At 32.8% G+C, this 24535-nt stretch overlaps 1 protein-coding gene and 1 non-coding gene across 2 annotated transcripts; one reads left to right on the top strand and one right to left on the bottom strand.

Annotated features, from left to right (window-relative positions):
- Positions 1 to 13792: 13792 nt before the first annotated feature.
- On the bottom strand, positions 13793 to 13863 carry Trnag-gcc (transfer RNA glycine (anticodon GCC)). The gene has a single exon. It is a non-coding gene; the product is annotated as a tRNA-Gly (tRNA).
- A 69-nt stretch (positions 13864 to 13932) lies between these two features.
- LOC128184956 (uncharacterized) lies at positions 13933 to 24179 on the top strand. Its single transcript, XM_052854607.1, has 6 exons — positions 13933 to 14139; positions 14472 to 14769; positions 15652 to 15831; positions 18246 to 18400; positions 21384 to 21607; positions 23148 to 24179. Exons 2-6 carry the CDS (start codon positions 14480 to 14482, stop codon positions 23523 to 23525), a joined length of 1227 nt encoding a protein of 408 aa, XP_052710567.1. The 5' UTR covers positions 13933 to 14139; positions 14472 to 14479; the 3' UTR covers positions 23526 to 24179.
- Positions 24180 to 24535: the final 356 nt, after the last annotated feature.

Raw genomic sequence — 24535 nt, 5'->3', positions numbered from 1 at the left:
CCACGCAAGTAAATTAATTGAACTCCTTAAAAAGGCCAGAAAAACGTCGGATATTTCGGACTAACTTAAATTACGTACCTGGCTTTTCGGCCTAAATACTACTATGATTTTATTAATTTTCAAAATTATCAAATGACTAATGATTGTAAAACCTTGGACGTTTTTATAAAGGTATTTGATTAAGCTTTCCACTCTGCCATCACATCGGAGATTTAAGTGTTTCATTTTCAAAAAAGACCTTGGAAATTGAAATTATATGATGCAACTCGTTTTTAAATTGAATAATGTATGTATGTTATAATGTTTGCGTTTCGTCCAAGGAAATCACAACAAAAAGAAATACAGAAACGAAACACTATAAAAAAAATATTATTTGGCATTTGTGCAATATATATTTAAATTACTTTTTTTATTACATTAACAAATTCTTATTCAAAATTCAACAAATATAGATACTATCATTACAAATGACATTTTTAAATATGAATAAACCCCCTCTCTCGATTATGTATGTACCTGTAATTGGTAAATGAAGAAATTGAAAATTGTAATTGTAGAATTAATGCAATTCTAACATGTACAGTAGGAAATTGTAAAAAGAAAATATTCAAAGTGTTCAATATTAATAATTGTTTATCCTTGCTACATCATTAAAAAAGAGTATAAATTGACAACATTCTCCCAAAAGAATATTGACACGAACGAGTGGCTCGATTGATAACTGTTGTCCGCTTTAGGTCATATACATTGTCCAGTCATATTGACATTACGGACAAAGCTTGGCTGATGCAAGTCCAGTACAGGGTTTCATCATACAACCCGCGCACTATAAGTAAACTCTTATGTCTTTGTCCGTACACACACTGTGAGTAAATCCATATGCGCTAAAATTACATCATAGGTAAACACAAATCGCCGTCGGCTAGGTAAGACAAGCCCTGATTGGCCGATTGTACGTTGGACTTTGGACTCTGCTATATGGCGGGAGCGTGATCGCGATGTTTTGCGGCAAAATAACGCACGTGGTAGCAGATGACCCGAGACGTGGTTTACGGTTCAGAGGGGAAAATTTGTACAAAACAAGAAGTAATGCCGACAAGGCTTGCACTTCGTGAATGTGCTGAAAGAGTCGGTAGATGTGTGCAGTGTTATTAATGCAGTAACCGGTGGATATAGCATAATTCGGAGTATACTCTTGTAAGTATTAACTAACTCTCGCTGTTACACCTTTTCTTATACCTGACTACTAGCTGTATTGTCATGAACATGTATTGAAAATTGGTTTTGGGTCTAATTGTAAACATGACATGTGGTGAAAAAACCTTTAAATAAGACCAGCCTACAATTATAAATATACAGATACTAAAAAGCGAACTGATTATAACTGTAATTTAACTATTATTGCAATTATTGTCGATTCATTAACTAGTCAACAAATATTTATATGAAATGTTAACTGATAGGATTTTTCAGTTATGGGGAGAATAATATATGTATATTGTTTATGGTACCCCCACCCCACCCTTTTTAATTCACCCCATATACTCTTTTCAATAGTTAATAGCATGTTTCTGTAATATTCTTGGATTTTTAATATTGTTAATAACTATAACGAATCTTTAAAGAAAGATGAAATTAAAATATGAATGAATTGTGATGGGTTAGGGTATATTTGAACAAACTCAATCCCGACCCCCCCTAATTTTTTTTTCAAGTCGATATTATGTGATTTCATACACGCACGTGTGTCATGATTGGTGTTAAAAAAAAGTAGGTCGGTTTAATGAATATTCATATTCTGCATGTATTTTACTTACCTGTATCACGCGTGTTTACACTGATCAGCTGTTTGGGACGTGAACGAGATTTTCCCGACATTATATTGTAAAAATGCCTAATCCTGGATTACTAACATTACATAACTAATTCTCTTTTACTCTAGTATATAATCTGATAGTCTTAAGATAAAAATGGAAGCTCTTAGATTATATTTAGACGATATGGTTTCATTACATATGACCTTGATCGATCATGCTACTTGCTCTATAAATAAATGTTCAAAGGGGGGGGGGGGAGGGGGGGTGACGTTTTTAAACAATTTAGCTAAATCTATTTAAATAAAATTTATAAATTATATGATTTCATTTACAAAGAATTCTCAATGCCTTTTTCAAAATTACAACTTTTTAAATCGAATATATGCACGGCAACCCGGGTAAAGGTAATTGGGAAACGTGTCTGACCTGCACATGCAATTTGCGCACCTGGATTTTGATCAGGTCAGCATGTTCGCTCTGAATGACGGGTCAAACTTCTAGCTAACTAACGCATTGGGTCTCTTGTCTCTGTAGGAGGAAGGCGGTGACGGATCTTATAGTGCCATGATGCAAGCCACGACCAAGCGGTACGAGGAGTCCCGAGAGTCCGGGGGAGAAGTGAAGGGGGTGGTGCTGATTCTGATCTGCTACTTCTATGGCATCCTCCTATTCCTGTTCTTTGGGACTGTAACGAAACTTGGACAGTTCGTCTTTAATAAAGGTAAGTTATGGTTTAGATGATCGTATCATCATAAATGTGATTTATCCTATAACAAACTCATTTTTAATATATGAGTAAGCGATATTTCGGAATCAATGGAAATTTTAATCTTAACAGTTGAAATGCGTGCGTGTGCGTGTGGGGGGTACATTTTTGTGTATCTTAAAGTCACAAATTAATTTGTCTAGTCTTATAGAAATGGAATATTATTTACATGACAAGTTATTTGTTAAGAAAATATATTACCCATAAATTAATGTCTTATAGTATGTAAATAAATTTTATGAAATTTCTTTTCAGTGAAAGAACAAATAAAGAAGATGCAGTTCTGGGACGTGAAGGAGGAATGTAGTAAATATGACATAAACCACAACGTCCGTCATACGACGAAACACGTATTTATTGGGCAGCGGTGAAATGTGACGTCATCAGTATAAAAAATCTCATGTGCCAAACACAATCAAAAATAGGGCTTCATTTTTAAAATTGGGGTCAAATGTGCAATAGTTCATTTTCCATTATCCCCAGAGCCGAGTCAAACTCGAGAGTCGTTAAAGAATGAATTTGTTACGAAGAAAAGCTTGGAAAAGTTGAATCTCAGTATTAATCTTCCCGCCATCAAGTGAAGGTCGCCTCTTATCGGTGACGTCATTGGTTGACCACAGAGAAGAAAGAATTCATGTTCACCCTCCATAATCCTGTGAGACCCCATTCGAAAAAGAAAGAGAGACTTCTTTTCATTCTGGTTGTGATATTCAGAAACTGACCATGTAGCGTTGTATCGGACGACAGCGAACTATGACGTGATGGAACTTAATAGCATGACGTAATGGAACTAAGCAGTGCTCCTTATTCCGTGATACAATCACCACTGACTGTCCATTGTCTGTAGATTTTATACCATGTTGTTTTTGTTATACTTCGTTATTAAACTTTTTACATATTAATATACTTCTTTTTTTTTATTTATGGTGTATGAAGATTTTTTGATTAACGGATGGTATGCTACATGTAAACGGAATATTTTTCTTAATAAAGCGATTCGCGAAAGAAATGGAAAATCGAAAAAGAGATATTCAAATTCTTTTTCCCTTTCAGTTACATATGACATTACTACGACAAGCATACTGAATATGGTTCTCAAAAAATTGTATAAGACGATCGATCTAAAATATATTGGATTTATTTATAAATTACAAAGATATTTATTTCAAAGAAAGGAGAAATATTGATATGATTTTTATTATTTGGTATACTCAGTGTTATTTCGTCTTATTTAAGAATGGCAAGGAGGATTCTTGTATAGAATTTTCCGGCGACTTACAAAGTGGAACACTTATTATATAATACTTTGTCTGTGGCATATTCTCGTTTGATACTAAAAACTGGTAGTGGCAACACAACTTGGGAAAATTCTCATTCTACCTGTCCTTAAGTTGTTCCCAAAAAGTTATAATGTTAAGATCTGTTATATAACGTTCTTGTTTCTTTATTAGAATTAGTGTCAAAACTAATTATGAATCAAAATCTATTGCATTTAGACTTTGATAAGTCTGAAAGATAAAACAGTCGATTTGTAAAATGACTGAACAACAAGAATTGTGTAAATAAAACCTTGGCATTAATAGCTAAACAAAGTTCAGTTACATTAGGTATAATGACAACAACCTCACTTAGATCGAGGCTAAATTTGATGTTTTGTACTTTAGCCTATAGTTGTCTGAAAAAAATCCCTGACATTGCAATATAGAAAATGCTTAGTCGGACATAAAGTTTTAACAGTAAACAGGCCTATGGTTGACAATGAAAATTTGACAACATTTTGTCATGTTTGATATACAATACAAAATTTCAAGACATGAAAGACATGCAAGAAAATATCACGGTCTTTATCTAACCTCTATCATTAAAAATTCACTTTTATGAAACATGTAGAATCAAAGGCGTTGGGAGGGGTGCACGATACTCTACCATATAGACGTATGTAGGGTTTTTTGACATTGAGTAATGATCTAACATTAAACATATACGCATTATAAAGAATCAAGGTCGAGAAGAAAGAATCAAAGTGAAGGCCGACTATTTTGAGTGATAACATTTATCAGATAGAGTAATTATGCTGGATCAAGGCCGACAGCGCAAAATAGAAAAAAACTAAGGACGGTCGGCAAAATCTTAAACAAGTACAAGTATACAACGCAAGGTTCTATTTAATGGGGATCAAACTTGAGTGATAATTTGTACTTTATATGTATTAGTGATAAATAGGTGGTGTACAAGATTTGTACATTGTGTAATATTTGTCCCCCAATAACTTCTCAAAATAAAGCCAGAGTCAGAAGTTGTGTGCATATACATACAATTACACAAATACTTTTTATAAGAGAGAGAGAGAGAGAGAGAGAGAGAGATTGAGATTTAGTCTTGTTATTGTTTACGTATGTGGTTTATTGGTATAAGTTTTCAAATAAATGTTGCTTTCTCCTTTTAATGATATACTTTATGAAAACATTAAATTAGTTTACCTTGTTTGATTAATTTTGACAAATGCTTACCATTACAAACATTAAATAAAGGGGGGAAAATGAAATTTAAAATTTTAAGCTCAAATCATGTCTAAGCCTCTTTCAAATCGATTGACAATAATCTACAAAACATCGATATCTCGAACAGAATGGGAGGCCGGTGGGGGGGGGGGGGGGGTGCAGATCGACTCGGTGAGACGGTAGAAGTTCACTAATCTATTTATACATACGTAATGTGAAGGACATTTACACTAGGAGTTTATCTTTATCAGACCCAAGGACAGCAAAACAAAATCGGTTCGGAATACATAATGAGAATAAGCAAGCAGAGCAGTGTGATTTATATAAAAAGATCATGAATTATATAATAATGAGCAGTTTATATATTCCACGCAGTCAACTTAATTGGTTTACCGAAGCTAATACCGTATATCTTTTGGTCCATTTCTTGCAAGCACAAGGTTAAAGCAATTGCATGGTACATGACAACACATTGTCAAATACATGTTGATGCTGCAAGTTTTTCATATCATATTAAAAATGTAATGATAATTTTAGATAACTGCCCCCTTTATTTATCAGCTCAATCTCGAATTACACCTGCAGGGAAAGTAAAAAAAAATGTTTCACATTGAATAAATAATAGCAAAAAGACAAAAACTGCACGCAGTTTCATTAACGGTGATGAACTTTATAATATGTATTGGCACACACGGACTATAAAACGCAAGTTATGCAATTGAGAATATTAAGAGCGCTTTCGAACACGTTCTGAACCTAATATATGCATGTATTTCCTTATCTTGATGTTGTATGAGGCATAGAACATTGGTCATACTATTTGCATCCCATCATATAAACATGCTCTGCAAAAAATATATTTTTGAATTATAAATTTAAAAAAAAGTTATGGACCGTACATGTACATTTAGGTCATTTTTATATATGTTATATTAATTTTAATACGTTATCCTCACGCAATCTTTTACTTTACTTTTTTGTGGAAGATAGCTACACGTATAGATGTATAATTTGAAAGCTGCTTCCCAACCGGATGAAGGAAGTCACTAAGGAATGACAATGATTGTGAACAAGATGTACTCTGTACAGATTCAACAGGTGTGTAGATGGCGTTATCTGTCGCAGACGCGTGGGACTATGGGTAAAGTCCAATCCACTTCCTGTTTAAACAACAGTGTCAGAATCCGGCGCATCGGACCATGCGACGTCTGTACTTTGTAATATCCGATATTAACTTGATCATAACGCAAATTATAAAATGACTAAATTTAACAAGTCTCACACGTGTAGTATGATATATAGCTTTAAATTTCTTCTCTTTTTTTATAGTCGTTGAATCATATAATAAACATCGGTTGATTTGTTGTGTGCTGATTATAACATTTGTTTAGTGTCTTGGTTCAGACAGATTGATATACATGTATTTTTTAATCATCGTCATTAAAACAGTTTAATTTTCGTAAACCACACCAAAGGACAATGTAGAAAGACACCCATTCTATATTCATTTATTAATATAGAATGAATAAATGAATATAGAATGGGTGTCTTTCTACATTCATTTATTAATTTAAATCTATCGATGCAATAAAAACTTTCATCTTTAAAAAGACAAACCAAACGTTGATTTTAAATGTTTTGAATTTTATCATATACATGTACAGGGTAACTGAACCATTTTAAGTCAGACTGTAATACAACAAATGTCAGACAATATATAAATAAACGTTATATATACACATACTATGTGTCACATAGATAAAATGAATCTTATCGATTGTTTTTGAAGAGCAAATTAAATTCCGAGCACAATACCACCCCCCCCCCCCCCCCACCACAAAAATCAAATAAGTTTTTGCTTTGGGCACTAGTTACTAAATGTATGATTATCTTACGGCGATGTCAATGCAAAGTTGATATTTCCAAAGTAATCGATTGTGTTTTTCTAATATAATTAATTGTATATATTGATTTTAATTCAAAGCTGCTTTTCAAAGAATGCATATTTATATACAATGTATAAGTTCCTTGTTATATAACCAGGATTTTACTTTGGGAAACACAGACAGACACTTGTTTCTGTAACATAATTTCACCTTATAGTACTTTACTATAAGATGGTCTTTAATTACAAAAACAAGTGCCCGATGTTGATGATGAAAAACAACACCAGGTGACGATTAGTAAATTGCTGTTTATAATGTCTTGAGTAACTGTGCTAGTTTATGTACACATGAAACTTGAAAAATCAAAGTACTGAGGTTGGACTTTGGACTTCATGACCATGTTTGTCTCACTGAAGTTAAGTAGATTACTAGTATTATTTTGCTTGAATTTTTATGCGGTAAGTTTACTTAAATTTCCATATTCCAGGTATTTTAAAAAATGACGCAATTGTGTGATAGCGAGAAAAATTTCTAGCCAAAAAAAAAAAAAAAAAAGGGAAAGGACAATTCTCTAAAATATCTTTTTAAAAAATGAAAAAAATGTCTTCTTTTGAATATATATAAATAATGATACTTTGATATTGGAATTAGTTTCAGCAAACATCGGTTTTTCATAACTTGAAATGTAATAGTCCAAAGTCCAAGACATGAAATGCGAGGAGTTTCCAGTTACACGTAATAGTTATATGTAGGTCTAGATTCCAACTTCTGTGAGCTACTAGTATACTAGTATATAAGAATGCACTTATAAAGCATATACCTTCATTTTCTACATATATTTATAGAATATTTTAGTTTCATATTTCTATAAATAAATCCAAATCCTTCTTTGCAGCACAGCTACATTATGTAACATAATCGACTTGAATAAAAATACCATTTGAAATTAGATAACATCATTATCCTATACAGACCTTTACCTATAGACTAATACAGCGAGGGCATCGGTGTCTCAGTCAGTGGTCAGAGGTCTCTCGTACGATCGGTGCCAAAGTCTTAAAACACTGTACATGTACATGTGTGTACTACAATGTACATGTACTACACTGTACACACGCACAGGGCAAGGTGGGTTAGAGCCTTGAACATGCACCAAACATGACTTCACAACTTGTACACTATGAAGTGTTTAAAATAGCACCTCTTTAAATTTATTCAATTTCCCTTTCAAGTGGCAAAAATTGTAACCTTTTATCAAAATTATAATTAATTTTGAGTTTAAATTTTAAAAAAGCATTCTATTTAAAAAAAGAATTATAAATGGATGAAACAGTAGACACTGACAATATACGTCTTCTCTGTACATTTTACAAATACATGTATATACTGTATATAGTACAAAATTATTATTCATTTATTTTTGTAAAGTTGTACTCAACACCACTCATGTGACACCTGAGGAGTGGAGGGGGAGGGCTCAACGGACAGGATGATTAATAAAAAAGTGTTGTAAAGTAAATTTACAATACTATCTGGGTAAGACCCCATGCATCTTAGTACGTAACGCTGTTTTCCTGTTATATCCCTGTCATATCGCACTTTTAAACCACAAACTTAAAAAGATTATTGGTCAAGCCAACAAGGTTCATAAAGGTGTGTTTATATGTCAGGTGGACTTGGTACAGAATTTATTAAATACCCACTCTACCCACCCACCTCCCTCCCCACCCTTAGAAATATTTATAAAAGACAATTATATCGAATACTTTCTATGAAACAATTATTGTAATCTTCGCTATTCTTTTTCTACATGCATAATTATACTTACGAAGTCGTGTATTTTTTTGGGGGGGGGGGTGAGTATATAAAGTATTCTGCATATATAATTCACATCTTACAATTGCATTAAATTAATGTAATTAAAATGCGAATATCAATGCGAAAGTTCGATTCTAATTTAATCACTCTATATCTATATCCTATTCATTGATAGGAACCAAACTATTTCATAAAAATGCATGAAAAAAAAATGACTGCGAGATCTCGATCAAATTTGTCAGTGATGACCTTGGCATTGATCTTTAACCGGAGCAGCCGACAGTTCAGTGAACTGTCAAGGCCGATTGAAAAGAGATTTGGTCCCTATAAAGTGTCCCGGCCAAAAACGGAACACCCATTAAACTAAGTTTTAAGGACATGTACGTAACAACCAATAAAAAGACATCGATATTTCACAAAAATAGCATTTTTATATTTTCTCTATTTCATTTTATGCATGGTTTGTTTTGTTTTGCAGGTTAAATTTTTTTTTTTTAAATAACAAAGCACTTTTGGGAATTCGGTAAGTGCATCGCTTTCGTTGCATGGAAGTGTGAAGACTGAGTGTAATATATATACATATATAACAATTGTATTTAGATCTGTTAAAAAAATATTGTAATTAGCATTTCTGTATCTTTTTATATATGCAATATGTATGAATATATATAGACATGTATTTGAAATTTGAAAAAAACCGCATACAAACTATCCAAGTATATATTTCATGAAAATACATGTATGTTCATTCAGTGCTTAACGTGCAAACTATCGTGAAAGTTGTATAATTTTCATGTCAGTTTATTAATGAGCACCTGAACGTGGAAATGGGTGTAAAGAAAAGATCTGTTCATCGGTATTACATATAATTAGACGGCCATATTAGAAATACAAGCAAGACTGTACATGTATAAACTGTACATATTATGCGAGTATGCCGGGGGGGGGGGGGGGTCCGAGGTATATTTTTGCTAATTTTATAATGTAATTTAAAAGAAATTTTCATTCCACATGGAGGATTCGGACCCCCCCCCCCTCGAGATCCGCGCATGCATATAATCCAATGTATAACTCGGTTGTCGAGGTTCAAGGCGACGCTGACTACACTCATAATGAAATGTTGGTGGCATGTAGCTTGCTATGACTCAATATTTTTTGGCCTTGGAGATACAAGAGGTCTACAAAACATGATAACGGCCCTAAGAGTGCAAACCGGTGGGCCAGGAAACGAACCCTGGGTTACACTTGTGGCAAACTGATTTCTCGAGAATTTTCTATTGTATTATTTTTTTTATTCACTGTTTTTTAAGATGTTAAAAATGTGATAAAAAGCATTTTAAAAGATCAATTTGTTTTTTCTTATTATTAAAAAAAAAAAATTATTCAAGTTTTGCTGTGGTTAAACTGTGGTTTGACCCAGAGAGAGAGAGAGAGAGAGAGAGAGAGAGAGAGAGAGAGAGAGAGAGAGAGTTGTAAATGAATGGACGCAATGATATACATGTGCAATGTACATGTATATGCGTATTCAAATTAGAGCGATGACTATTATTCGACTTTCTGCACAGTGTGCATAAACACGTCAATCAATGCGTCCCCTGTGTTGTGTACCTGTCAGGTCTACACGTAGACTATGCAGTGAGGACTAACAGAATCACGCACTAGCCACGGGCCGGTGGCACATAAATTTAATTCTAAAACATGCATCTTAATTAGTCCATTCATTCAGCGAAATCTTGTATGGTTTTTTTTTATCAATTACTGTATTTGATGAAATCATGGGCAATTAAAAAACATAACTGAATCCCAAATACATCTTAACCTTGATCCCCTTCATATATTGTACAATTTTCTAACCAGAGTTGGACTGTTCGTGTATCAGTTGATGACCACTAATCGATCGGCTCATCCCCCGGTACCATATTGTCCATTGTCTCGTACAAAATGGCTGTGGTTTGCGACAATGAGTACATCGAACTTAGGTATACCAATTCTAAATTTAATTTGATAAAAATAAAATTCAGCAAACGATAGTATCACTCATGGTGAACTCTGGGCTAGGAGCGGGCATATTATTATACAAAAGTAAAAATGGTTTTTGTTAGCAACATTTGACGCAATTGATTGAGAATATATCATACGAGCATTCATCAATGCCCTTCTGTCTTGTACATGTACCGTTATCTATAGCGTTATATTTCGTCATTTCAATCAATTCATCATTAAGTAAACAAAAAAAAAGGAAATAATTTGCACATAAGAGAGAGAAATGTGCCAACATAGAACACATAAAAAATATAAAGCTTAAATAAATGTTCATGGTCAAAATCTGTAAACTTTTAAATATCTTTCCAGTTGACACCTAAAGATTGAAGGTCAACAGATTTTAAGCTATAGGGCAGCGGATAAATAGCAATGTTTTAATGGCGTGCTCTCTTGAATCTAAACACGTAACATTGCATGATTTCCTGTCAAATTGCACGTTTCAAAAACCACGAAAACGCTCGAGACTCTTTGTCAAATTTTAACACAAATAACGGAATCGCTTTCAAAACAATGGGTACACGGCTTATTGATTATCAAATATTATATATTTTAAGCAAAAAGAGAAGGAAAATGATTTAATTTAATAATTCTCTGTTTTACACCAAAATTTCAAAATATAGAATAATGATTTATATAAAATATAAACTTTAAAAAAATGAATAAGGGTCTAATTCTATTATAATTCTCTCATATTTTGGTTTCTAAAGCTTCAGATTAAGATATTTTGGTTTAAAAATTAAATAAAAATGTCTTAGCTAATAAATCTTAAATCTGTCAATGACAACCGTGTAATTGATCTATTTCCGTTGAGTTTCAGAGCAGATGACAGTTCGCTGAACTGTCAAGGTCGTTTGAAGAGTGATTTGGAACCTGTAATGTGCCCTATTTATATATATCTCTAACCCCCCGAAATGGCCCACGCGTGCTTTTTAATTTGAAGTAAATGCTAAATTTGCAAACTTTTATCGGAAGCAATTTTTATATAAATGTATATTTTTATTTGATGACGTTGTATTTAACTCGATTGTAATACAAGTATGATATACGTTCTTAAAAAAAAGTAGTACGCATATATTCATATAGTATGTAATAAGTCGAAATTAAATTTAACCTATTGCTAAAAATGTCACAGACTTTTTACGCTTTCTGTCAATAATTATGTCTCTTGTACTACTGGCTATCTCGATATTACATATTATATGTTGTATTTATAACTAAAACTTGGTGTTTTCTATATTGCTTAATTTTAATGTCGGTCGTACAAGTTATGCATTACCGGTATCATCGTGTTATAATCATAATAAGATTCTTATAATACGACAAATTCATTTGTACGATAAAAGGGCAACTAGTTACAAGAATTAGGATTCATCATGTTGCAAATGCATTTTATTTGAATGAATATAGATACATGCACATCGTACCAATCACAAAACTAAATAATTTTAAATAATAATATTCTGGATTGTATTTAAGACACCTGTCTTTATTTTTCTTATAATAAAAAAGGTACTTACATAATAAGTGTGATTTACATGTATCTTAACTCGCAGACCAGTTTTATTTTTAAACCATAAGTGTAGGCGTTGTACAAGTGCCTACACAATGCTACATGTAGGTGATTTCATTGTGCATTTTCAATGAAATCTATTATATAAATTATTTTTATGTATGTGTAAATATGTTAAGATTGGCGGCCAATTGACCTTACATGTACATTGGATGTATATAGGTGAGAATCTGTGGCAGATTTGGGTTCATTCTAAGGCCAAGGTTTACGTAAAATAAAAAAAAAACCACCAAATAGGTTCACCTGGGGACACAAGGGGTTTCCCGCTTTCTTGTTTCCAAAAATAGCACACAAATTTGAATTTATTCTAGATTCATTTATAGAGGTCTTTTAGATATTATAAATATTTAACAAGTCAATACAGCTAACCCTGAACAATCGAGAATTCGGTTAATATTTTTTCATTGTCTACCATGCTAGCAGTTTGAATTTACGCAAACTCAGGCTGCTTATATGTGACGGCATGACATGTGTCATATTCACGTCAAAATTGATAAAATTATGACAAAAAGATCAAGATATGTTTTGAAATGAATTGTCAAAACGCAAATAAAAAACATGATATGATATGAACTGAGCATAAATTCCCAGTAACTTTTTCTAGCCAGTATATGCAACTCCAATGAAATAAGCAAAGTATTAAAATCTATAAAGTCATATTTAATAAAATAAAAACCTTATTTGATTTATCATTAAGAACACGCCTCATTTTGACATCCTTTATAATGGACTCGTCCACAATGTGTTGATCTTTTCTTTGTAACACAACAAAACGGAAAACAAGGCTGTTTTTCACAAACAAGTTTATTTTGCATCTGTTTTGACGATTGGGTTCAATTGAGGTCGTGTTTTTTTTCCTCTCTAGAAAACAATTTTTTTCCCTCCATAATGTCGGATCGATCGCTGTTCGGATCGATGCCTTGATGACCTTCATTCACCTAGGTATATGAATGTCATGTCCTCGTGTTCGAGTGAAGTTTTTTCACCTTTAGAACAGATCGACTTAGCAGTTTATATGAAACCCTTAGTCTGCATTTTCAAAAGTGCAAGATTGCAAGCTGGACCGGCGTTCTCTTATTTGCAATGCCTTGTACTGTTTTTTTGATACCATTTTAATAACATTTCTTATACACAACATCTGGGTTGTTGGATGAGGTGTTGGGTGGGTCACCTTTTATTTTTTTTATTGGGGTTGGGTTAAAAAAAAATTTCCTTTTTATTTATATTTTTTTTTACTTTTTATCCGTTAACAAAACTTTTTGAGATTATTATATGTAATCCATACCGTTTTCGCTATTAGATCTATGTCATGGCAAAATATCTAAATGCTTGTGAACAATTTTGCATTCAAATGTTGACCATATCCCCCTCAATTTGATGAAAAAAAAAATTGCATCGGCCGGGAATCGAACCCGGGCCGCCCGCGTGGCAGGCGAGCATTCTACCACTGAACCACCGATGCTTAAAATTACTAGAGAATAATATTAATTATAAGCAAAATTTCGTTTAGAATCTGACGAAAAACCATATGTTGGAATAACTTTGGCCTGTCAGATATTGGATGATGAATTTTTAAGCACTATATAACCCCGACGTAATTTCCTCTTTTGTTTAGTATAATTCTGTCGCTTTTTGGTGCTCCATTTTTTTTTATAGTGCAAAGGGATACAACTTGTCAGTTTTTAACCACCGGAATCGGACATAACAGCCGAGCAGTGTGATTCACTTGCCTCACTTGGTACATGTACCTCTTATTTGTATATCATGGATTAACATTACTGTTAATCCCTGTAACACAATTGTTGTGCTCGTGTATTTCATTTATATTGATGACTTGATCGACTTTTTACAATGTACTGTATCTAAATTAACACTTTCTAAAAGATATCGAAAACGAAAGTAGGAATTTTAACCGCATATAATAACTTTTTCAACTTATAATATACCGATCAAACACAGTTTATGGTATGAATGTCGTATGGTATGAGGTACGGTGTAGTATAGCACTCCCGATCTATCTTATATGAAATTGAATTCCCCTAAATTAATGTATGCACGTATTTCCTATAGGAACCAATATGCCTCCAGGGGGAGGAGATGATATAAACCTGTTGGAAATCCCCAGAAACGAGATGCAGAGTGAAGAAGAGTTAGAAAACGAGAGACAGAGAGAGGTCAGAGTGCTCCAAGAGAGAATAAACAAGGGAGGGAGACCTCTAAATGTGGCCCTTATAGGCCCGTCAGGCAGCGGGAAATCCTCCTTCTGTAATTCAATCATGGCAGCCTTTAGTGTTGGGGGTTGGAGAGAGCGGGCTACCACTGGGCACTATGGTGGGCACGGGGAGCAGGTTACACACCATCTACTCAGGTATTATGGTCGTGTTAATGAGAGGAAGATAAAGGATCTACAACAAGGGCTTGCTCCTTGCTGACACTTGAAACACAAAATGACAGGTCCAAAAAATGAGTCAGATGGTGTTTTATTATATAACACTTGAAAGATCTAATTGACTTTATTGTTAAGTTGAGTCTGCACTTTTGTTTAGGAATATGGTTGTGTTTGTAACATATATATCGTTTTCTAAATGCCTTATTTGAAAAATGAAAACTTGAGTTCTTACTTCAAACTAACTTTTAGTAGTGTTCCAAAAAATTTCATGAATTTAACAAGAACTTCATCACCAATTATAACTTGACACAAATCAATGTTAATTGCAATGCATGATGGAGCCAATGATTCCATTTTTTGGAGTCCCAAGTAGACTTTGAATACTAGTAGTATTGTTTTTTCATTGAAAAAAGGCTTGGTTGTAAAAATATGTGGCTAAGAAACACCTTTATCTATAAATTGTGAAATGAAATTGTCACTAGTAAAGATTGGTTTTAAGTAAGCCCAATAAAAGGGAAACATTCATTTGACACCTCCAGTAGGTACATTGGGGTCCCCCTTCCCCAAAAAGTTCAGGACAATTTAATGCTCTAGTAGACTTTCGCCATTTATATACTTTATACAGGGTTATTTTTGCCCCATGAAATTTTCGCCCTTCTTCACTTGCAAACACTTTCACCCCGTCTTGAGAAAGATAATTTGAGACATTGGAATTCACCCAGTCTTAAATTCGCCCACTGGTTACAAGGGCGAAAGGGGCCAAAATAAAACAGGGGTGATTATTTCCCTGTATACAGTACATCTAGAACAAAACACAAAATGTATTTAATACTTTAGCTATCCATTTCAATCTTTCAACAGCTTTCCAAAGATTGAGTACTTGGACTTTGATGCTCTCTACGACTACAACTACCCGACGCTGATTGACATGAACGGATTTGAGGACAGTTGTGATACGCTGGCACAGGAACTGCTACGGATCGTGTTTTTCGGACGATTGCCAAATGAAGAGAAACTCATGGATGCTGTGAAATTATACAAGTACAGCTAAACATATTTTGACAAATTATTAAGTTGTTATTTTTTATTTTGACCTTTCAGTAGTGAAGACAAAACCTTCTGTTTGATACATATATTGCCTTCATCCTTTACTAATGAATTTTCTAGTCAATGTAAAATCATACGGATAATTAAAAGATTTTTTGGTCTAAATTTTTAACAATATTGAATTGAATTTATATGTAGTTTTTTTTAATGAGCTCTGTTTTTGAATTGAAAACACCAAATCTGGAGTTTGGGGATAATAATAGCACATAGACAAACATATTTGTCATAAAAGTATAAGCCTTTTCCCTTAGTTTTTCAGGAAAATTAACTACACGTATGTTGGTTATTACATGTATGTGATACATGTACAGAGATTCTCTGTCTTGTGGCAAAATGTACGGGAAATGTGCATTATGACATCACAGTATATTACAAACCTCGAAAGTACATACTTATCTTTTAATTGAAAACAACAAATGCTATTACTTACAATTTTAATGTCCGTTATATCATACACACTGAAAAATAAGCGAGGTGTTGTTCTCGCTGTACTACAAAATATGACGTCTTATGCTTTAAAATAATGCATTAAGTTAAGTCATCGAAGGCTATCATGCAGTTTTTTAGCGAAGAAAAAAAATGTCATAGACTAATGGAAAATTATAAATGAATATTTTGTTTAACATTATTATCAGTAGAATGCTACATTTATAGTCTTATTTTCATCTTGTTATAAGTATGCATCGTATAAAGAGGCAACCTCAGTTTTGTATAAAATATCGTATATCTTAATAAAGCTGATACCTAAATAAATCACTTGATTGCAAGGGCATACACTTACCTGATCCTGACAAACTTTTACATGTGAATTTGAAATATGCTATGTAACTTAAAAACTTCTAAGATCTTTGTAAAATCTTACAAATTAATTTTTAAAAAAAATGAAATTAACCCTGTGACCATCATAATTATTCAACATATGCATTATAAATTACGGTTTCTACTAACAAATAATCTTATCTTAAAAAGTTCGCAACGTTTTTCAAAATCTACGACATAAAATCAAGTAATTTTATAATCTAGATGTGAATTTTGTAGGGATGTCAAATCGGTCAATTTTTAGTACTCGGTTACTCGGACGTTTTTCCGATCGAGTACCCTGGTACTCGGTAAAAGTGTAAATAAATATGAACAAGTACATTGATAACTGTAAAACCTTGGTCACTTGTGTAGAAATAAAACCACATGATATAATGGGAGGTTTCCCCGTAAGTGTGTTTCTGTTGTAAGAATTATGAGCAATTTATTTATCAGATAAATACAAGATAAACACATAAAATAAAATCATAAATTGTTCAAAGTGGGTTTTTTTATGTGATCAACACAAGATAGTCTACTGTGAAGCTTTGTTAATCCGAGTCCAGTTTCTCAGATAAACGCAGGATACACACAAGAAATAAAATCATAAATTGTTCTAGAGGATGTTTTTTATACGAATGTGATTTAACATGTTTGTCGTTCCCCCTGTATAGGATAAGTTTACTTTGCACAGCTGATATTTTACGTTTTTTTTAATCTTCAGTTCTTTTAAAATATTTTCAGACCTTTGAAGTCGGTGGTGGCATTTTAGGTCTGTTCATTTTCTCTACTGTGTGCTATCTAATTTATATAATAGAGTATATAAACGATGTTCAGTGAAAACAAATCATTAAAGTAAGTCAGAAATAAGGGTAGAAGACAGCCAAAGGTGATAAAAGCTAGGTAACAGGGGCTTGGTCACGATAATTACTATATAAACACTGCCACGGGCGATAACAGTCATTTAGCATATTTAGAGGCGTAGGAAATCCTAATTACTGTATGTACAAGTGCAATGGACATTTTAAGTTTTAAAACCGATGTTTTAATGCATTATCAAATAAACTTAGAAATATTAAAAAATATACATCCGAGTAACCGAGTACTGATTTTAGTATTCGATACTCGGACGTTCGATCGAGTACCCGGTTAACCGGGTACTCGTTGACATCCCTAGAATTTTGACATGATTATGCCCTTGCAATATTGAATTTTTTCAATTACCTCAAAACCACAAATACACCTGCTTGTACCATGTGACTGCCATATCACGTGACCCCTATGAACATGAAATATTGTACTGTTATACATATATTTTAGAAATATATTGCATTTGAGTGACTATTATTGATTTTAAAAAGGACAAGCCAGTTGAACTAAAGTATACATGTTTTCATCACAAAAATTTGTCGATATTTTTATTAGCTGCTTTAACTGTCCTGCATTGCACACTGTTTCTTTGAAAGCACTGAAAATTGGAAAGCATCAGGATTTTGTATGTATGAAGTGTCGTTATTTTTTGTTGACTGTACTTTTGTTCTGTTACTCAGTTCTAGAGGATTGGATGGTTTAAAGGAGAAATATTCCCAGAACAATGAAGACCTGAAGGTAGACAGAATAATATTTATAGCCTCAGCTAATAATTCTCCCCTCCCAACTCGCCTAATGGAGGCGGTAAGAAACACTGCTCGAAAAGAAAACAGGGGTAAATGATGGATTGCTTCCTTTGACTTCTTAATTCAAATTAATTAATTTATTAGCATTTTTATTTCATATCATTAGGAAAATTAACTGCAGTAGAAGATGGTTATAGCAAAACCCCAGAGAAAAATGAATTTGATTTGTTATAACTGTAATTAGCTCACCGAGACGAAGTCAAGATGAGCTTATGCTATACCCTCGGCGTCGGCGGTGGCGTCGGCGTCCGGACCTGGTTAAAGTTTTTGTTGCAGGTCCTGTATCTAAGCTATTACTTGTCCTGTCTTCACCAAACTTGCATGGATGATGCATCTGGACCTACTTATGGATTTGAAAGACTTGGATGCTGAATCTGGGTCCTAAATTTCAGATGCTGGAGGAGGTTAAGGTTGTTGGACCAGGTTAAAGTTTTTGTTGCAGGTGCCCTTTGATAGCAATATCTTAGTTACTACTGGTCCTAACTTCACCAAACTTGTATGGATGATGCGTCTTATGATACTGATGCACCTGACAAGCTTGAATGCTGAATATAAGCAATAGCTTTCGGATGCTGGAAGAGGTTAAGGTTTTTAGAGCTGGTTAAAGTTTTTGTTGCAGGTGCCCTCTGATGATTATATCTTAGTTACTACTGGTCCTAACTTCACCAAACTTGTATGGATGGTGCGTCTTATGATACTGATGCACCTGATAAGCTTGAATGCTGAATCTGAGCAATAGGATTCGGATGCTGGAGGAGGTTTAGGTTTTAAGAGCTGGTTAAATAAAGTTTTTGAAACAGGTGCCCTCTATCTTAGTTACTACTGGTCCTAACTTCACCAAACTTGTATGGATGGTGCGTCTTATGATACTGATGCACCTGATAAGCTTGAATGCTGAATCTGAGTAATAGGATTCGGATGCTGGAGGAGGTTAAGGTTTTAAGAGCTGGTTAAATAGTTTTTGAAACAGGTGCCCTCTGATGATGATATCTTAGTTATTACTTTTCCTTACTTCACCAGACTTCCATGGATGGTGTGTCTTATGATACTGATGCACCTGACAGGCTTGAATGCTGAGTGTGAGCCATAGGTTTTGGATGCTGGATAAAGTTAAGTTTTTTGGAACAGGTCACATGTTTTATAGATTATAGTACTATTTCAAACTTGCATAGTTGATTTAACTGTAATATGAATGAATCGCAGAGGTAGCTTCAGATGCAGAGCTTGATCTCCATTATCAAGGATGCTAAAAAATTAATCTTAGTTGTTACAGGTCCTAACTTCACCAAACTTGAATGGATGGTGTGTCTTATAATACAGATGCACCTGACAGGCATGGATGCTGAATCTGAGCCATAGGTTGCGGATGCTGGAGGAAGTAAAGGTTTTAATTGCTAATGCCCTCTGATGAAGATATCTTAGTTATTACTGGTCCAAACTTCAAACTTGCATGGATGATGCGTCTTATGATACCAATGCACCTGATGGGCTTGAATGCTGAATCTGAGTCATAGGTTTCGGATGCTGGATGAGGTTTAGTTTTTGGAACAGGTCACATGTTTTATAGATGAAAGCTTGCATAGTTGATTTAACTTTATTATAAATTAAACGCAGAGGTTGCTTCAGATGCAGAGCCTGATCTCCATTATCAAGGATGCTAAAGAAATCTCCTACCTCACTCAAACCAGATTGATAGATAGATGTGTTTGTTGATAAATGATAGAACATGATTCCTATGATATAGTATTGTATGATATGAAACAATATTGTTTGATATGATACAAAATGATATCATAAGTTATATTATAAAAAGTTATACGATACGATATGATATTGTATCAATTTTTTTGATATTTTATGATATGATATTGTATCATGATATTGTTATGTATAGTATTGTATATTATGATACAATATTGTATAATATTATATTGTATTTTTAATTTATTATTTTATCAAATGATACAATTACATAAGATATTGCAAAATATTACATTGTATCCTATGATACAATATTGTATATTCTATAATATTGTATCATACAATATTTATAATATGATATTGGTTTCAGTAATATAGAATTATATCACATGAAATTGTATTATATGATATGGTAATATTATATTATATTGTATCATACGATATTGTATGATATGATATTGGTTTATATGATATATTATCATATCACATGAAATTGTATTATATGATATTGTCATATATATTATTGTGTCATATGATACAATATGTATAATATAATAATGTATTTTAAAATATTTTACTTTATCACATAATATTGTATCATTTGATAAGATACAATGTTGTAATCAAATTATATTGTATTATATGATATAACATCATATAATGTATCAAATATGTTTCAGTGTCATTCAATACAATATCATACTATATTATACAATATAATATCATGTTTCAATGTTATGATGTATTATGTAATATGATATTGTAATATAATACTATATTGTATTATATTTTATGATATTGTATTATGTGATCAAATACAATAAGGTATAACACAATACAATGTCATATCATACGTTACAATATCATATCTCATTATTGTTTATTACGGTATTTTATTGTATTATATGATATATATTATAAATATGACATGATGCAATATTTAATTTTATATCATTGAATTGATTAACATATGAACATATGATTATCATAAAAAAAGTTATCAGATGATATACAATATTTTGTCAAAACAGAATCCATGAATATACAAGATCATAAAGTATGATTTTCATATAAAATGATAAAGGTGGTCTTATGAAGGTGATGTCTCATAAGGGTGATGCTCCGTCTCGGTGAGCTTAGTAATCTATGATTACCTATGTTTTGTTGTATCCGATAAATTTATTACATAAATTTAAGATCCTGAGAATAAAATTACTTCACTTAAATTGTGATGTCATTATAAGCATGTTAGCTGTAACTTTTTCCAATATGATGCACCTAAACAAATGTAAAATGAAATGTTATTTTCAGTTATTCCGATTTTTGGAGTCCTGACTCATAAGGATGAAATTAGCAGAGATGATTCAGATTACATAAGATTGGAACAGGAGTTCAGAGAAGGGCTGGGGATTCCTGAGAACCGCTTCCTGCTCTGTACGACATACTGTGATGCGTACGACAAGCATCATGGGAGAAGTCGCCTGGATCAGAGGCATCCAGCTCTGGACATTCCCATTCTAAAGTTCATGCGACAGGTCAGCACTTTCAGTACTTTGATTTCTAGTGATCAGATAGCAATTTTATGAAAGGTTTGTAATGCTCCATATTAAAATTTGAGATCAAGGGCAACTATAATTTTTTAAAGGAAAGATGATCTTTTATATGCACAAAAATAAAATTTCTTATTTCATTCTAATTAAGAAACTTTTGGTCTGAAGTCAATTAAGGTATCTGTTGAGCAACAGAGTTAGATTAAACACCTGTCTTTATAGATTATTAAATAAATGACATTAAATGCTTTGGGTCTCCATGATTTAAAAAAATGTAAGTCATGGATCGATGAGCACCTTAAATGGTAAATGTAATGTTGAATCTATATTTAATCTGATTTTAAGTAATCGGCATTACAATTTAAAACTGCATAATTATATAAAACATTGTTTCAAGCTGTTATGCCAATGGTTTAAGATCTAATAAGATAATACCGGTAAATAGTATTCTAAAAAAATGTTATAGAAATAAAAGCAAGTTTAAATAAATTGAAAACAATGATTTTTTAGATATGACATTTTTAAAACAGTTCATGATTGATCAAAACACAATGAGAAATCATTTGAAATGAAATATTGTTAACCAAATTTAATCTGCTTGCGAGAAATTTTCATCAGGTTCTCAAGTGCCTGGTTGTTGTGAAATTTGTCAGGTAACTTGATTTCTAGAAAAGCAGTTTCATGATTGTCAAAATCAGTCACACGAACCAGTTTATCTCTGGGTTCTTTCAACAACAAAAAATTTAAGTTGGTTTACAGCATTCTATTGAATATTTTATTATAATATTGCCTGGTAAACCTACTGTAAATTATGATCTGATGGTTGCTTGCTTGAATATACTGTGGAATCATTAGAATTCATGGTGGCTCAATTTTCGTGGTATTCATGGGTAGCCACCCCCCACAAATTACATCATCAACGAAATTTTTTTAAGAAAGAGTTATCTTTGTTATCCAAACAAAATCCGATGCATCCACGAAGAACCCACAATTCAGGAAAATTGGCCCTCACGAATTTTAGTGATTCTACAGTACTTGCACTCTCTTTTCATGAACTTAAATTAAATGAGGGGAATTAATATCCGTGTAAAACCGCAAGAAGCACCCCTCGCGAATTTTAAAATCTCGCTTTTATTTTCTGAGATTTGTAAGAGATTAAGATAAAAGTTCTGCATTAGCAATTTTATATTCTCGATTTTGATACAAACACTGGGATTGCGGAATTAAGTACTTGCGTTAAATAAGGGATCTACAGTATTGACATGAATGGTCCTTAATATATTTAGGATTGATAGGACATAGCATTGTTATAATTCTTCAAATTATTTATAGCAGAACTGCAGATCTCAATTTAGGGGTTAATATTAAACATGGATATGACCTTGGTAGTCTAGTGGTATGGCACCTGATAAAAATAGACAAGATCCTAGGTTCTATAATCAAACCTTACAACTACATCTGCCTTTATATTTTTACCGGTAATCCCATTCTTCCCTTCTTCACCATTAAAATTGGTTAATTATAGGTCTGTGACCCAGCCATTAGGGTCATCCAAGACAAACAAACCTACACTGGTGAAGAGCCACCCCAGGAGCCAGATACCACCACCCCAAAGAACCCAACCCCAGATCCAAACCCCCAGCCCGTCCCACCATTGCCGGACAACCAGAGACTTGGAAGGATGTGGGCCAAGGGAGCAATCATTGCCGTGATCTTCTTCCTCCTCCTCCCCCTGATTTCCTATGAGAGGGAGATACAGATTATCTGTGCCAGACATGGTACGGGGGTCAGCTCATACTGTGGGGACCAGTCCATGGTGGGGAAGATGTTTGCTAGTTTTGTGTTTGCTGCATTTCTTGTTGTGCTGGACATTGCATTTGATAGATATAATCAGTTTTTTTGAGAGGAGGAATTTTGAAATGGAAAATGGCAATAGGTGATTTTGGACTTTGTACAGTAATGTTTAGATATTAAGACTGCAAATAATCTTTTTATTAATTCTGGAATTAAAATTTTACCAATTACATATACCAGTATTTTTTTTTTAAAAAGAAGACAGTATTCAATCTATTATTCAATTAACAATTAAAGAGGAATAACTCTAGTTTGGTTTTGATGAAGTTTCTGTATCATGCGAAATGTGCCAAATTCATTATTAAGAATAATTGATTCACATTTTAACAAATATATTACATTGTATCAATTGTTACTTTTAATCTTAAATTTTCATTGATTCTTTTATGCTTTAGTAAGCAATGTCAATAATTAAAAAAAAAAATTATATTTAGAAAACTCAAGCTTTTGTGATGTGTTGAAATAATCGTGGTGCAATAAGGTTTCAATAAAAAAAAGTGCTTTTTTGTCTTCATATTTGAGCTTTGTAAATAAATGAAGGCCAACATTACAATTTTTTTTGTTTTAACTTAACACACAATTCAATTTTTAAGTTCCTTGGGTTTTTCCCTCGAATTTTTTTTACCCCAAAACCTGATTGCAAATCCTAATTACAGATGAAGCAAGTTTGAAGAAAAAAGCCATTAACCAAAGCCTGTTAAAAGAGAAAGCTGACTGTTGTAGTTTTCTCAGAGTACATGAAACAAAACTTTGTACTGTTGGCCTGATTAAACTAAAGTTGCTTTATTTTGAATAACAAGGAGAATGGTGGTACTGTTTATGTTGATCGCCATGGAGATGATGATTTTAAGGATGTTGCAATTTTAGTGCAATTTATGATATATGCTTTTTTTTATAATATAAACATTCATGGTTGATATTGTGGATTATTTTGATATGATGTTGATGATGAATTTGCAATTGATGATGATGATGATGATGAATAATTTATTGTTCATGATTGTGAAGATGATAGTAGTAAAGGGGATGGGTCTATTTTAGAATGATTTACTATTATTG

The sequence above is a fragment of the Crassostrea angulata genome, chromosome 5 (assembly GCF_025612915.1).
Source record: "Crassostrea angulata isolate pt1a10 chromosome 5, ASM2561291v2, whole genome shotgun sequence".
Lineage (NCBI taxonomy): Eukaryota > Metazoa > Mollusca > Bivalvia > Ostreida > Ostreidae > Magallana > Magallana angulata.
The sequence above is the reverse complement of the archived record's forward strand: the minus strand, read 5'-3'. Positions and strand labels throughout refer to the sequence as shown.

What these genes read in the sequence shown, in the direction of transcription:
- LOC128184956 (XM_052854607.1), top strand. Translation starts at nt 14,480, where the DNA reads ATGCCTCCAGGGGGAGGAGATGATATAAACCTGTTGGAAATCCCCAGA. An exon ending in GATGCTGTGAAATTATACAA is followed by an intron (nt 15,832 to 18,245) that starts GTACAGCTAAAC and finishes TCTGTTACTCAG; the next exon opens with TTCTAGAGGATTGGATGGTT. An exon ending in TTCTAAAGTTCATGCGACAG is followed by an intron (nt 21,608 to 23,147) that starts GTCAGCACTTTC and finishes GGTTAATTATAG; the next exon opens with GTCTGTGACCCAGCCATTAG.